This window comes from Camponotus floridanus, unplaced genomic scaffold (assembly GCF_003227725.1).
Source record: "Camponotus floridanus strain SB8 unplaced genomic scaffold, Cflo_v7.5 scaffold15, whole genome shotgun sequence".
Taxonomy (NCBI): Eukaryota; Metazoa; Arthropoda; class Insecta; order Hymenoptera; family Formicidae; genus Camponotus; species Camponotus floridanus.
In genome coordinates, this window is record NW_020229270.1 from 2,056,382 (window position 1) to 2,072,432 (window position 16,051).

At 33.9% G+C, this 16,051-nt stretch overlaps 1 protein-coding gene across 4 annotated transcripts in view; it reads left to right on the forward strand.

The window, feature by feature from the left end:
* The window catches only part of LOC105252826 (ras-specific guanine nucleotide-releasing factor 2), a 46,549-nt gene extending 33,133 nt beyond the window's left edge, over positions 1-13,416 (forward strand). Inside the window, exons 7-26 of one of the 4 annotated variants that reach the window (XM_025406613.1) lie at positions 240-544; positions 955-1,184; positions 1,307-1,503; positions 2,225-2,350; positions 2,433-2,535; positions 5,216-5,467; positions 5,822-5,982; positions 6,065-6,447; positions 6,688-6,797; positions 6,912-7,022; positions 7,213-7,425; positions 7,683-7,859; positions 8,016-8,287; positions 8,482-8,612; positions 9,341-9,361; positions 10,345-10,720; positions 10,948-11,045; positions 11,106-11,388; positions 11,562-11,759; positions 12,019-13,416. In XM_025406613.1, coding sequence (XP_025262398.1) covers positions 240-544; positions 955-1,184; positions 1,307-1,503; positions 2,225-2,350; positions 2,433-2,535; positions 5,216-5,467; positions 5,822-5,982; positions 6,065-6,447; positions 6,688-6,797; positions 6,912-7,022; positions 7,213-7,425; positions 7,683-7,859; positions 8,016-8,287; positions 8,482-8,612; positions 9,341-9,361; positions 10,345-10,720; positions 10,948-11,045; positions 11,106-11,388; positions 11,562-11,759; positions 12,019-12,237 — 3,966 coding nt within the window. In that variant the 3' untranslated portion in view covers positions 12,238-13,416. The remainder of the gene's footprint in view (positions 1-239; positions 545-954; positions 1,185-1,306; positions 1,504-2,224; positions 2,351-2,432; positions 2,536-5,215; positions 5,468-5,821; positions 5,983-6,064; positions 6,448-6,687; positions 6,798-6,911; positions 7,023-7,212; positions 7,426-7,682; positions 7,860-8,015; positions 8,288-8,481; positions 8,613-9,340; positions 9,362-10,344; positions 10,721-10,947; positions 11,046-11,105; positions 11,389-11,561; positions 11,760-12,018) is intronic. The other 3 variants (XM_025406616.1, XM_025406614.1, XM_025406615.1) reach the window with 3 other exon arrangements.
* Positions 13,417-16,051: the final 2,635 nt, after the last annotated feature.

The following is a 16,051-nucleotide window of genomic DNA, read 5'->3' on the forward strand; positions in this document are numbered from 1 at the left end:
AAGCTGCAACGTTATTATTCTTCAATTCTACCATTAATTTTTCTAATTCTATCATTTATTTTAGTTTAATAGTTAAATTATATCACATTATAAAACATGGAAAATATATTTGATACAAGCATTCGTTCAATATTTAATCCAAACTTTGTTGAGCATCCTTTGATTTACTTAAGAAATATAGGAAGATGTTTATTCAGGAATATTCCCTTTATATGACACGGATTTCGTTATCGTTTCAGCTGTTCGCCCTGAAAAAGGAGCTAAGGCCCTCCATAGTGCCGGCATACCATAGTAGTCGGCCGATGGTTCAAAGAACCATGTCCCAAGGTACCGGAAGTTTATCTTTCGGTAGTATTCCCGATCCCGAATTTGCGTGCGCAGACGCACCCGGATTACATGGTATCGCGGAGGGCTCTGTTGAAATGCAAAAGATCAAGAAAGTTCAAAGCTTCTTCAGAGGATGGCTGTGCCGTCGACGTTGGAAACAGATCGTTGAGCAATATATCAAGAGTCCGCATGCAGAAAGCATGCGCAAGCGGAACAGGTAATTAAATTACTGTAACGCGCGATGACGTCTATCTTGTTTGCAGATTTTATTTTCCGATTAATCGTTTATCATGTTTTTACGAATTTCCCAATTCTATTTTACGATATATATACGACAGTACAGCAATAGCAATGCGAGGTGAAATCGAAACATTTTAAGCGGCGTAATGTTTTACGAGATAAAATTACGTGATTTGTCTGTTATAGAGAATATAATTCCGAAAAATATTTTTATCTGAGTGGAATTTTCGACTGTTGTTTCCGCCTGTCATAGAAGGATTTTATTTTAATCAGGATGACTGATATTCCTTTTATTCACGATAATAACGACATAAAATCAACGATTATAGGTTTCATTTTATTTGTGCCGTAATCGATATATTAAATATATATCCAATCACTTTTTAGTCTAGTATTTCAAATGGTGGAGGCCGAGGAGGAGTACACGGAGCAGATGGAAGTTTTAGTAAGCTGTTTTCTGAGGCCTTTCAAGATGGCTGCCAGTTCAAAGAAACCCCCATGTAGTCACGAGGACGTGAATAGCATATTTTTGAATAGCGAGACCGTGCTGTTTCTTCATCAGATCTTCCTGAAGGGTCTTACTTCTCGTATGGAGAGCTGGCCCACTTTAGTTTTAGGTATGAACAAGCATTTTTTTCTTTTTCTCTTTTTTACAATATTAATTTATAATAATTTTATAAAAAAATTTTATAAGAAAGATTACATATTGATCAATTACGATGTCTCGAATGTGACGCAGGTGATTTGTTCGACATGCTGCTACCGATGTTATCGATATATCAAGAGTACGTGCGTAATCACCATTATAGCCTTCAAGTGTTGACTGAGTGCAAGCAATCGTCACCCCCGTTCGTAGCATTGCTCAATAGGTTGGAGAACAAGACTGCCTGCCACGGACGATCCCTGGAGATCTTTCTAACGTATCCTATGCATCAGGTAATAATTGTATAAAATTTCCATGCACGAATAAAATCAGCATAATTTTTCTATGTAGAGTAGAGAAAGTAATACAAATACATTCCTAGATATATAAATCTTTTGCTTTATATTACATTACTGCTGAGGGAGAAAGAGAAAAGTATAATTATTAAATTTTTAATGTTAATTTGTTTCACATTGTTATTCTCACAAGAAATCAAATTTTCACGCAAAAAAATAAGGAAAGTTATGACATTATCTCGATGATATACGAATACCTCTTCAGGGACGATCGATTGTATGAAATAGTTTGGGAGCTTTCATGAATATTGCATGAGATCTGATGATTCTGTAAAATGATAGGTCTCGATAGCGCGTAAAACATTCCATCGCTCCTTTCCGGAAATTACGCATAATAGGAAATTTTTTCAGAATTTTATCGGTGAAATATAATTAACGGGTGTAACGACTTTAAATACATATAAATATAAAATGCACGTGTATGAAAATATTAATATCTTTGCAATCTAAATATTGTATCACGATAATTAATTTTTAATTTATATATCTTTGTATATATCTTTGTTTTCTCTCTCTTTCTTTCTCTTTCAGAAAATTGATTAAAATTTGTTTGACAAGTTTTAAATCATAACTCCTAACTATTTTCTTTCTCTTTTTTGGATTTTAGTGGAACTTAAGCAGAAGTTCCTTAATCCAGCTACTTACTTTGCTCGTTTAGATTCCAAGATACATAATTACTTTGCACGAGTTATTGGCGCACACGCCATACGATCACGTGGAACGTAAGAGCCTTCAGAATGCCAGGCAACAGCTGGAGGATCTCTCGAGACAAATGCATGACGAGGTATTTGTCAATCGATATATTAATATTGCCTTTTGTCTCAATTTTGATATTGATCTAGTGTATCTTTTCTTTTGTTTTTCAGGTCAGCGAGACTGAAAATCTAAGAAAGAATCTAGCTGTAGAGCGGATGATCGTCGAAGGATGCGATATTTTGCTGGATGTCAATCAAGTATTCGTTCGACAGGGTAAGTATATTAATATTCTCTCTCATAATTTCTTTCACAGAAACTTGTCTTGAAGCTTCTTTTAAAATAAAATTTAAGTTATTCAATATTTATGCGATATAGAACACAATAAATTTATCGAAAAGTAAAATAATGGAAATTATTTTAATGGTATATATTATCATTTATATTATTTTTGGATAGAAAATACAACAAATTCTATTTAGGAATACAATAGAGAGAAGTAGCTTGTTTTGTTCATTAAAACATCGTTTTTATGTTACAAAAAATTAAGATATTTTGATTGGAAAAACTTGATATACCTCGTCAAAGTTGGTAAAATGGAGGCTACTAGATAACTCATGTATGTGACACGGCTTATCCTTGGCTGGGAAACTCAAATCTAGACTTGGTCGCTGTCGGTAAAACCCGTCAAACTTGCCATTGTTAGAAGTGGGAGAGGGCAAAGCGGAAACACAGGTGAAAGAGCGCAAACGCGTGGTTGCATTTTCGGAATCGATGACGCGACTTAGTGGCGTCGACATATTTTCGCACTTGGTTTCGCCTCGGTCTTGCGCGATATGCTCCGCCAGGGCCGACGTACTGTTGTACTACTGCCGGAATTTTGTCAAGCAAAACATCTTTATATAACTAAACATCAAATAATAAACAAAATATCGTGCAGTTTTAGATAGTCCAAATTTGATCGAGATAAAGTAACTTTTTTAAACAGTAACAATTGTATAAATATTGAAAGACAGCTATTCAAATCTTAAAAATTCAAATTCAAATCTTAAAAAGTACTAAAAATACTCAATAATAAGTAGAATAAAAATAAAAACGCCTAACTAAAATTTAAATCTGAGAAATTATATATACATTATACAATTAAAATTATTGTTTAAAAAAAGGAGAATATATGTAAAAATTAAAAAAAATAAGCTAAAATAAGTGAAACATTATATTCATAGTCTAATATGTACGTTTACTAAAAGTATTAAGAGATTAAGTAGTATAAGACTGTTTTAAGTAGTAAATGTCTCATAAATCAGACGGGTAAATATCTCGACACGTCCCTGGCGCCCCTCGTGCTTGACGCCGCATCACATGGTTATCACGTAAACGTCTCTCGATCGCCAGCACAGTAGTCCCTCCCGCGAACGTAATCATCCCTCTTGGTCTTTCGTCGCGGCGAAAAATCAGCCATCACGCGATATCACGCCTCATTCGAGGGCAATAAGCTAAAATTCATTCGGGATCTGCCTATGATGCGGGAGATGTTAGGCGGTTTAGCAGGACTGGGGGTCGACGAACGGACGAAAACAAGCGGCGACGAATCCGTTGCCATTTTGTCGATTCATCAATCCGGCATATCTCGACGTGCGTGAGGATCACGGGAGTTTTGCGACGTGTTGCGCGAGTTCGATAATATAGTTTCGATAGTGAGTAAAGAGGGACCAAGCAGTGTGTGTGACGCTGGTACCAGGGACCAAAGGGTAATCAGGAATCTAAGAATAGCATTTCGTCTAACAATAGGTGCATAGACACCGGCAAAGGATCATAAAGTTCGATTGTTAAAATAAGGTAGGCGCATGGCTCATCATTCCTGACGATGTTGAAGAACTTGAATAAATAATAAGTTCTGCGCAAAGTTCTCATTAAATCGATTAGACAATCGTAAGATTGCTTTTTTCGAAAAAATATGATGTAGTTTAATTTACTTGTAAGTAATGAATATGCGGTATTGCATTTAAAAAAAGAATAAAAAATAAAAATATACACATTATTAATTATTATAATTAATTGTTAAAGGTTTATTAGGTATCTTAGAGAGAGAGAGGCGGGAGGGAGAAAAAGAGAGAAAATAAACTGTCATGTTTGTATATAACATCTAAAATTCTCATATATCGGAAACTATCTGATTTTATATGGCTTTTTTAGTAAAAGATTAATCTACTGAATTGAAATTGCGCGGTACAATTGGATTTTAATCTTGATTTATGATTTCAAAATTATATAATTTTGCAATTATATTACATTTATAATATCGAAAGCTAATATTGGTGAAATAATGATTTTAGCCTCTGTAGCAAACGTCATCAAGAGCCTTGATACTGTAGACGTAATATCGCAAATATTGCATTCATCGCAGTAATACATTCGCCGTGCTATTTTTAAACGCACGTCGGTGGCCTCCCTTAATTGTATCGATTATTTTGAGAAAGTGCGCGCGGGTCACCGGTATGGAAGCTGTCACGCGAGAGAGATGTAGCTATTTTTACCGACACGACTGATTATTTTCTCGGATTTTTTTCGATGATATTAATAAGAATAACGATATTAACCCTTTCGCTACTGTAGGCGCCTTTAGGCGTTTTGAAATTTTGACAATTGCACATTATTGACGCCTTAAGGTGTTCAATTGTTATCACCTAGATGATGCTGTTGACGCCTTTAGGCGTTCAATATTTATATTATCATTATTCAAATATTTTCAGACTAACTGATACGCTTGTGCGATAGCGAAAAGTTTATAAAATTTTATAAAATTTTATAAACTTTGTCGCATATCGGTCACGGCTAAATATGTGTCGTCTGTTACACGCGCTCCGCATTATACTTTACCGCAGCAAAAAGGCTAATAAGAAGACTATGCGATAGAGTCACATTTAATTGCATGAATTTAATTGGCTTGTTTCAGGTACGCTCGTACAACTCATAGACAAACCGCGTGGTGCGCGAAGCAGATTAAGCGCTACTTTTGGTGGTAAATCCTCAAGCGACAAAGAGGTTGTCAGACAGTGTTTTCTCTTCTCAAATCATTTGCTGCTCACGACACGTCAATCCGATGATGACGGTCGCTTAAATCTGGTCTCGCAAGTCGGCAAGATACCTCTTTCCGACGCGATACTGATAGAAGATCCGAGCGACCAGGGTGCTGTGGATGATGATGGTAATTATTGATTTAGTTTTAATGATCTGTCTCATTAATTTCTCTCGAGATTTTGTTAATTTGACGCTAAAAGTTTTTGTTTAATTAAAACTTAATATCAGGTTGTTAATGAATAAAGAAAAAATTGTAAATAAAAAAGCGAAATATGCAATAGTAATCTTTCAAATAATCTCATGTTATAACACAATGCCTTTCTCACTTTATACTATTAATTTTCAACTGTTCTATTATAAGTTCTATTATTAGTAGTTATCTGCGTCATGGAAAGAATCATGAGAGTTACATCGCGAATCGTGTCTTGCTCATGAGAATTTATTCAGTGCTACTGAAGTAGCAACAGTCAACTGATTTTAGGATTGTCAGTATGTTCGATGTCAAGCGGCATTAGCGAAAGTAGCGGAAGCGGCAGTGGTAGTGCGACTTCGCAATTGCAGAATCGCGACTTCAAGATCTTATTTGATGTAAAATCCGGTGCACCGCAAGCGACCATTCACCTCGTGGCGCCTACTATGCAGGTAAATATTTAGATATTCTCATGCTTTTCTAATATTATACAAGTGTCATAACATGATATTGACGTGATCAAACTTCTCATAGGAAAAAGCAGCGTGGGTCAGCGATATTAGCCAATGCATGGACAACGTTCGCTTTAACGATCTACTTCACGGATCGTTGTCGGACACCAGTTCCGTCACGATGCCACAATCTATCCGGAACGACCCAAAGCTGTTCAAAGATGATGTGGACATCAGATTTAGTCGTACTTTGAATTCATGCAAAATACCGCAGATCCGTTCCGCGACGCCGGAACGTCTATTGCAGCGATTGACTGACCTCAGGTTCCTCAGTATCGATTTTCTCAACACATTCCTGCTGACGTACCGAGTGTTCACCGACGGCGTCACAGTATTGGAGGCCCTCAAGAAAGTTTTTTACGAAGCTGAACCGCCTGACGCACAAATGCCCACTGGATCCCTCATGTAAATATAATAAAGAGTGATAAAAATGTTTACTTAAAATAGATTTGTAATTTTAAGAATTAAATGTGGTAATCATAATTATGAATTATCAAAGTATCAAGAAAATTCGGTAAAATAATTATTTCGCGCATCATTATTATTATAAAATTAGAATTTTTTGTATAAAAAATTTTTGCTAATAATTATTTTTAATTTTTACAGAGATTATATGTTTTATATATTTATACTATATTATTATAGGTCTTTAGATGTGTTAGGAGCAAATGCGAGTGAATCACAATTGCATTCAGAAGATCGAAGAAGAAGTAGTTTTTCACCGAGACGAACTAGTGGCGCAAGCTCTGTATCAGGTATAAATTTCGTTAACAAGATTTAGTCAACAATTGATAATATATTATGAACAATCCAAATTAATTGTGATTTTTCAATTAATAATAATTTATTAATAATAATTTTATGCGTAGGATACGGATCGGAAGTAAGTGATAGCCGTGATGCGAGATCTCACGGTTCTTTTGACGCTAATACGAGTGCATATAATTCAAAGAGTCACTGGCGATCTGGTTACAAGAAATGTAAGTAGTCCTCCTCCTCCTCTTCCTCCCTTCCTCCCCCCCCCCGTATTTCTGACACATGTCAGATTTATAAACTGTAAAAACGTAATAATTTGACAAAAAATTAAATTAATGGAATGAAATTATCAAATAATTTATATGAAAGTTATTGAGTATTGAAATGCGATTTGAAAGAATTTCTCATATTTAGTAGATGAAGAACAACCGCTTGGGCTTATTTCCGAGACGCCGATTATAAAACGCAGTCCAACATCGCAAGCATCCAGTCCATCTAACGCGCAATCTCCGGTTACACCGCGAAAAGTCAGCATTCGCGTGGATAACAAGGATGTTGAGAACGATGGATGTCACCTGACGATACCAAAAGTAATAGCAGTGTCGTCCAGCTCCGAAACACTTACAGGTATAGTTAAGAATTGATATTTAAATTTACAAAGCTATATGCATTTGGAATTTATATGTATTGTATAAGATTTTATATTAATATAAAAAATAATTAATGTAAATCTAAATAAAATAATTGTAAATATTTTTTTAAATATTTACAGCTGTAAGAAAAAATATTATATGAAAATTATAAATATATAATTTTACATATATTTTTATTTAAAAAAATTATATAATATATATTTGCTAAGTTATGGAAACTTGGAATATAAGATGTTACAGTGATTAGTGCACCGTCTTCACCCAGTAACTTGAGCTCTGTAACGCTGGTTGGTTCGACAGAATCCGGATCTGGATCCGGATCGGATCCAAGTCCCCAAGAAGGAGGTACTTACTCACGTCGTGTCTCGGAAATCGATACACCTGTCGCAATGGGAGAGGATGCAAGAGGTACAACTAAACCTTACAAAGTATTAATCATTAATAAGAAAAGAAAAGCTTGCTCTCTTAAAAGAAAAAGTGCTTTGATTAAATGCTTTAGGTAAATTACAATTCGATTTTACGAGTTATTTCATTAAGATATGCGTAACCTGAAATAAATTATAGAAGTACAATTTACATATGACGACATACCACAACCATCACAATCAGCTGAATCTGCTAAACCGGATACGCCAAGGAAAACGCCTACTTCTCCACCGAGCAAGGAAACCAAAACAAGCAGAGAGGAATCTACGCCGAGCGATGACGAAAGTGTGAGCTCTTTTAAACAATCGACGCAGCAGAATCAGCAACAACATTATCCGGAACATAGGGCATCTGTCGCTTCTGCTCCACCGTGCACCGCAAGGAGTGGTTCGATCTCCACCATAACTGGGGTATGTGTGATAATAAAATCTTAAAATCTCTTTCCATGAATTTAGTAAATTAATTTAATCAATTTTCTTTCGAAAATTATTAAATGTATATTAAACATTAAATTTTTATAAGATGGTTCTTATATTAATTTATAGAATAATTGGAACAATTTTCATTTGACTTAATAAACTGTAATTTTGCAATGGTTTTGCAGAATTATTGGGCGAGCAGACGATCGATGCACGAAGAGGTTTCTTCGCAGCATAGTAATTATCAGCATGATGTTCAGCAAGTATCCAGCAAAGCCGGTGTAGTAATAACTAGCTTCCGTCAGAGTCATCGAAGGTTCGTTTAAATATGATTTTATTTTATCGTGTCTGCATTTTATCGTGTCTCTTAATTTAAAGACGTTCGTATATCGATAAAAGTTATCTCTATTTCGTTTTAGCTGAATGTTGAGTGCCACAAATGGCGATTTCCGCTTTCTAGCATGAGAGCTTCTTCTTGATATCATATTTCATTTATCAGATTCACAGTTAAATTCATTTTTTGGAGAAAGGAATTAGAAAGACATAGAAATAATCTATGGAGCATTTAATATTTTTTGATAGTCTAATCCGTAAGATAGTAAATAATTTTTTAACATAATTCCTCGCTCTACAAAAACTTATTTTTTAAAACCCAGTCTGAAAATTTCTAGCTATAATTAAGTCATATGTTGTGAAAAAGTTGTAAATATATTGTAAATATGTTAAATTGTCCGTTTCCCGTAAATGCTATTTTATATATAATTTAAAATTCATTTTATGCGATATATATTTTTTGAATAATTTGTAAATATCTTAATACCTTTTTATATTTGTTTTACTTTTGCTAAGTAAAATATTAATAATAATCATAATGCAAAAAATTATCATCCTATTGAAGATTTTTATTCCATTTTGCCCGATAAATTATGTATTCTTACCACCATCTCTTCAAGATCGAATTAAAAAGTAATCCCTTAAATTAGGAAGATGTTCCTGCTGTTTCTATTCAACTGTATTTCATGTATTGTTTTGTGTCATTCATAGCATTGGACCTGCACCTATCTGGTAAGTGGGCTCATTTTGAAAGCATCATTATCCACTGTTACGTGTAGCATGGCTACGATCCTTTTTCTGCTTGCGACATCCTTAAAACAATCCTGAAATGTCCGTTTTGTGTTCAATTCTATTATTATTTCTATTATTATAAATCTTTGTCTAAACTCTTAGAGTTATTGACTTCAAAAATCATATAATATAATCCTTACAAACATCGCTCTTTCCTTGCAATTTAATTACATTAAATTGATGAAACTATCGCTCACACGATATCTCATTCGATCTATTTGATCATTTATAGAATGCACCCCATAGCAAACGAGTGAATGGATCAAACGAAATAGAAATAGTTTTTACCCGATAGTCGCCTCACTTGATATATGTGCTTATAGTGCTAAATATTCCAGAATTGAAATTAATAGAATAATTCCGGTGGATTCGGATTTCGATGCTATTTTTATTTTTTTTTTCGTGATATTGAAGATGCGATAATTAGCATTCTTGTTAGATATCTGTAGCATCAAAATTTGAATTTGCCTAAATCGTCAATTGCCAATACCTGTTTCCAATACTTAGTATTTTGTATAGCGACACAATAGTAAATGAAAATAGTAAATGAAAGAATCTACACCGCTAACTTGCCGATATAGTAGAATTTCTTTTGCAAATCGATATGCACATTGAATATTACTCGCTTAGATCATTCACGATGCATATTGTATGATGATATAAAATATAATCAAGTATAATTAAAAAGGTACAAAGACATAATAATTGTGCGTTAAATTCTTTCCACGGTATCTTGCCTTTGTTCCTTCAGCACGATAACGTTTGAGAGATGCATCGCGAATGATTCGCAAATTAAAATGTAGAGCGGACGTAGAATGAACACATAGATCATCGAGATGAAAAATAATTCGCGAAATGAGACTCGCGATTTTTATTCATATTCAATACATCGATACGTTGCTAAAAATTAATCCCGAATACAGGAGCAGCACCTCTACGGCAGCAACCGCATTTGCCATCGCAACTTCTGCTTCGAGTAATCCACCGGACAAAGGCCCCATGAACGACGGGAATAATCGTAACCGGGACAAAAATAGGAGAAAGGAGTCAGTGATGTCGACTGCCGCGACGATGAGAGTATTGAACGTTCTGAGACATTGGGTATCTAAGCATGCCCAGGATTTCGAGATGGATCAAAAGTTAAAAAATCTGACTATCGAGTTCTTGGAAGATATCAATTACAATCCAAATCTGCTGCCGGCTGAACACAAAGCGGCCAGTCAATTATTGAGACTAATTACCAAGGAAGAATCGGACACCAATAAGGTCGATCTGAAGAAATTATTAACTCCGCCATCAGTAAGTAACAAGACACTATTTTTTTTCTATTAATTAAAAATACATATATAAATCATTAGAAAGATACTCTGACATTTATTATTTAAAAATATGAATAAAAATAATGAATAGAAAAATAGCTCTTGATATTAAAAATTTAATTTAATATATTTAATACTTGGCATAATATATAAAGAGCGTAGTTCTAGATAAATAATATATATAAAGGTTCGATTATGAATTTTCAGGTTCAGAGTAAGGAGAGCATCGAAACACTGTCTGCGCTCGAGATCGCGGAACAGATGACATATTTAGACTATCAGATATTTGTCTCTATCACCAGCGAGTAAGTAACGAATTGATTCATATCATTGCTGTTTCAATACATACATAATTTACTTCTCAGAGAATTTCTTGGACAAGCGTGGATGAAGACGGACAAGGCAACTCGGGCGCCTCATATTCTTCTTATGACGAAACGATTCAACGAGGTGTCGCAATTAGTCGTTTCCGAAATTATTCGTCGTTCTAACATGTCGGCCAGAGTTGCGGCTATCGAGAAATGGACCGCGGTCGCCGATATCAATAGGGTTCTGCATAATTACAATGGCGTGCTACAGATTTGCGCAGCATTCACGAATAGCAGCGTATACAGGCTGAAGAAAACCTGGGAGAAAGTTCCCAAAACGGTAAGCTAATAGAATTCTTAAATAATAATTATAAATTCATTCTTCAAACACAAGTAAATGCCTCTAATATAAATAATTAAGTAAATTTTTATAGTTTTCCATTATGTCGATAATAAAGCGTTATAACTGATAATGTATGATCAGATTATTACACAATTATTATTAACTTCCAGACAAAGCAGACGATAGATAGACTGCAACATATCGTGTCATCCGATGGTCGCTTCAGAAATTTGCGAGACGCTTTACATCGATGCGATCCACCTTGTATCCCTTACTTAGGAGTTTATCTCACCGATCTTTCATTTATCGAGGAGGGTACTCCAAACATTACAGAAGATGGTCTTTTGAATTTCTCGAAAATGCGAATGGTAAGCGGTATTTCAAATTATTTCTCAAAATTTCTTTTAATATATTTTCAAATTTTTAAATCCTTTTGAGATTAAAAACAGAAATAAATAGAAAAGAAAAATTATTAAATAAAAAAAAAGAATAAAATAAAAAAAAATTTCTAAATTTCATTAATAATATATATCATTTGATCTCTATCAATTATTTTATACTATGTTTTATACTATTTGTATTATTTTATATTATGTTGAATGAAATGCTAACTATGTGCATTTTCAGATCTCTCATGTAATTCGCGAAATACGACATTTCCAGCAAACCCCCTACAAGATCGAATTAATCAGTAAGGTAACCAACTATTTGTTGGACACGTCGCTCCTACTGAACGAAAAAGATTTGTATCGCATGTCCTTGGAGATTGAACCCAGAACGTCCAGGTTGAGTAGTTCCGCTTTAATTAATCTGCCTCCTTCAGTCAGCCATACGTCTACGAAGTGAATTTTATCTCTCGTAAAGCAATTCAACTATATCTTTATTTCCTAATGAACGATAAAAGAATCCTGAAATTTCGAGAGGATTAACTCTTTGTTGCAAGCGACCGATCCTTAGGACGATCGCAAATGCGACTCGTCGCGTTTTTCACAGCCCCGTCCATTATTTCTGTCCACTTCTGCTTCTAACGTAACATTCGACGTCCACTTCTGTTGTCATTTGCGTTTCACGTTTACAAGATATTTGCGTAAGCATTAGATAAGTAAGCTCAATAATGATCTCATCGTTGCACAGAATCGGCCTCTTTATTCGCGGGAGAAAACTTATCAGAATTGTTTGATAGGCATAACAATTTCAACATAGCAAAACTGATTAGAGTTCGACGAAATATTCTAGAATTGCTATCTCTTCCAGCTTTTAATTATTCTAATAGTGTGTTTTTAAGTTTTTAAGAGAGATCCTGTCTCTCTACCATAAAAAAGTTGCATAGGAGGATGCAGAAAAAGAAAATCATAGATTTTAGTAAAAACATTTAATAGTAATAAAATGTAATAGTAATACGAGTATAGAGATTTCAGAAGATTGAATACGGCGAAATGGCTGTGTAAAATCTGCTGATGATTACAGTACAAGATTAATAACGATCGATGAAAGAGACTTTCTTATAATAACATGATTATGCTTAATGTTCTCTCTCTTTCTCTCTCTCTATCTTTCTATCTCTCTCCGTGTTGTTGATTCGCGAATAAATTATTCAAAGCGCTCCGAAATGTGATCTGAAATCAGTTTGATCTGTCCGCTTCAAAATAACACATATTTTGAGGAATATCCGAATTTGTTACGAGATAGAAACTATCATTGACACTGATAAAATTATCTCGGCTAAAGCAACAAAAAGCCGTCACTGATTTTAGTTTAACCCAATTCAATCGAGCCAGTATTATTACACGAGGCGTATATAAACAGTTCAAACGAGTACCTTTAAGAAAACAAATGAAAAGCGCGCGTGAGAGGTGAATGGAAATTGTATTTTGACAATCAATAGTATAAAGATATTGTTGTGTTTTCCGTTTCTAATTCTAATTATTGCTACGAATAAGAAAGAAAAGAATAAAAAAGAAAAAGAAAAAAAAGAAAATATCCGCAATCTTGGAAATTAACTTTTCAATCATCTCAATTATATTTTCGAAAAAAAAAAAAACAATTCTATATTTTAATAATTCTATTATAATCTCATTTTAATTAATCAAAATCTGCATTATCAACATTTCACAATATTAAATTTTTAGTTATATATTTCGACTTCGTAAGCACTTATTGCTAAAATAATATATTTATAAATGCATCCCTATACAAGAATTTCCTCTGTTTATCAAACGAGATAAAAGTCTTGTAGACACAGAGGAGTACACATATCAATTATATTTAATGTAATTCGAAATCAATGTCTCTGGTCTGCCTCTATATTTTTATTCGATATTATATATATATGTATAGCAAAGTACGATCAGATAGTTTGAAAAGAAAACATTCTCTTCGTTAAAATGCACTAAAAAAGGAGGCGAGAAATCTTAAGCGCGAAAAATTTATATACATATATATTATATATATATACACACACATCTCTCTATATATTTTTAACTTTACGTTTATTAAGAGACTTTTGGATGCGTTTCTGCATCAGCATACTTGACATTCCTGTCGTGCGAGGTGTATACGATCCTTTTGAGCCGGAATGTGGAAACTATATATCGCGTGCGGACCACACACTTATAATTAAGATGATGAAAGGTTTTCCTCGAAGTGCCGCTCTTCAAAAAGGCGATGAGCAAAATCTCAACTGCTCGCATTTACATCTTCAACGCGCAAGTAGTGCAAGTATATATTTTAAGACGACGTGCCATGCGGGTTGATATTAAAACACATGCGGCACGTAAGCAATCAGAGTTTATTCTCAAAGCATTCCGAGTAAATCCTGTAGTATGATATGGCGATTGGGTGTCTTATTCATCGAAATGATAAAACTCGAATATCTATGTCCTTTCGCGACTCCTTGCGTCATTGCCTTTACGCCTGCGCCGCTCGAAGACGACGTGCGACCAATTAATTGTAAATATATTGAACTTTCCTCTCCCGTTACTCTTATCAAATTATCGTTAAAAGTCGATGCGACTATAATCTCCGGGTGTGATCCGCAGATCATGTGTGCATCTTATATCTCCGGGAAATATCGTTTATGATTTGCACGCTCATTCTTACTTTTCAGTATGTGATACTATTATCTATAGACATAGAATACACGAAACGAGAGTATTTCTAAATTTGCACGGTTAATCGAGCCCCTAATAATTAATAATTTCGCATTAAATTAGATTGATTAATGCAATTGACTAATTAATTAAATTTTTGAATGAAAATATATTTTTCTTTCATCAAAATCCTTTGATTATGAAATAGCCTAAGAACATTAATCGTGCAAATTGCGACTTACTTGTGGAATCCATCAGTGTTTTAATTGACGCAATTAAACGCATGTTGCGCAAGCAACGTTAAACGTTCGTTGTAACAGCGAAAATTATTCCAGAATCTTGTGTTCATGTGTAGGTTCTTTTGATAACTACAAAGCGTCCAATGAGAAGACAAGTATTCCCTATTGAAAGTTCAAAGGTATTGTAGGAAGAAGAGAAAAAGTAGAGAAACAGAATTCGCGAATCCGAATGTTTGCGGATAATTTTACAATTAGACGGAGCATATCACTGTCACAATCAATATCGTAATAATAATTAATGTCCTTTAGGATCCAAGTATTTTCGCGTGTGTGTGTTCGCTCAAGCGGCTATAAATTTCGAGATACTGCATGTGATACTTCTTAATACAGATGGCTGATCTCATTCGATCATAAAACCGTGTTTAAAATGCATTATGAGAAAATTCGTGCAATTCAAATTATTTCACGTAATTATGTGTTTTAGAGCGAGTTTGTTTGAATTTTTTATATAAATATAAATATAAATTCAAAAAATACTTGGCTCTTCAAAATTCGTCGCTCTTTCGACATAACACCGATATAATATAACTGTATTTAAAATATTAAAATTTATGCACAATTCGCGTTCCCGCGATTTTATTCCGACCGCGTATTGTCGCTGTTTTCTCTGTGATTTTAATACCAGTTCCTCTTACGACTGCGTTGTTGCATCGTCGCGAACGCTCCAAGCCAAGAGTGAGGAACGCAAAACCCCTTCTACTGGAAAAAATGGCCCGTAAAATAAATATATCTACAGTAGTTATATACATGGTCCGTAAAATAAAAACATTAGATGAATGTTAGTGGTTTTTAATATATAAAATTTAATAACTGCATTTTCTGTTTACAACATATGTTATATGTGAAACAAATTTATTAAATTTCTTTCTCATATAACATATGTCGTAAACGAAAAATGCAATTATAAAAATTAGCAAGTATAAAAATTATTTTAATAATTTAAAGAGAAGTATTTTATATCAAAAGACAGTTTAATTATAATAAATTTAAAAAGTTAAAAAACAAATTCAAATTTTAAATTAGATTTCTGTTTGTTGTTGAACGTTTGCATAATTTGGGACAGCTTTTAAAGTTATTGACCATTCGAAGAGATTGTTCATTTTTTATCCAAGTCTTGTGCCAATGTGAGAGAAGATTACGCGATAAGTGAAAAATCGATCGGCAATTTTTATTAGAGCAACTCTAATTAACAGTTCCATGTCCTTTTTCAAATCATAGTCCGAATTGTGATAGTGTTAAAGAACGAATTAAGATTATGAGCAGATAGCAGAT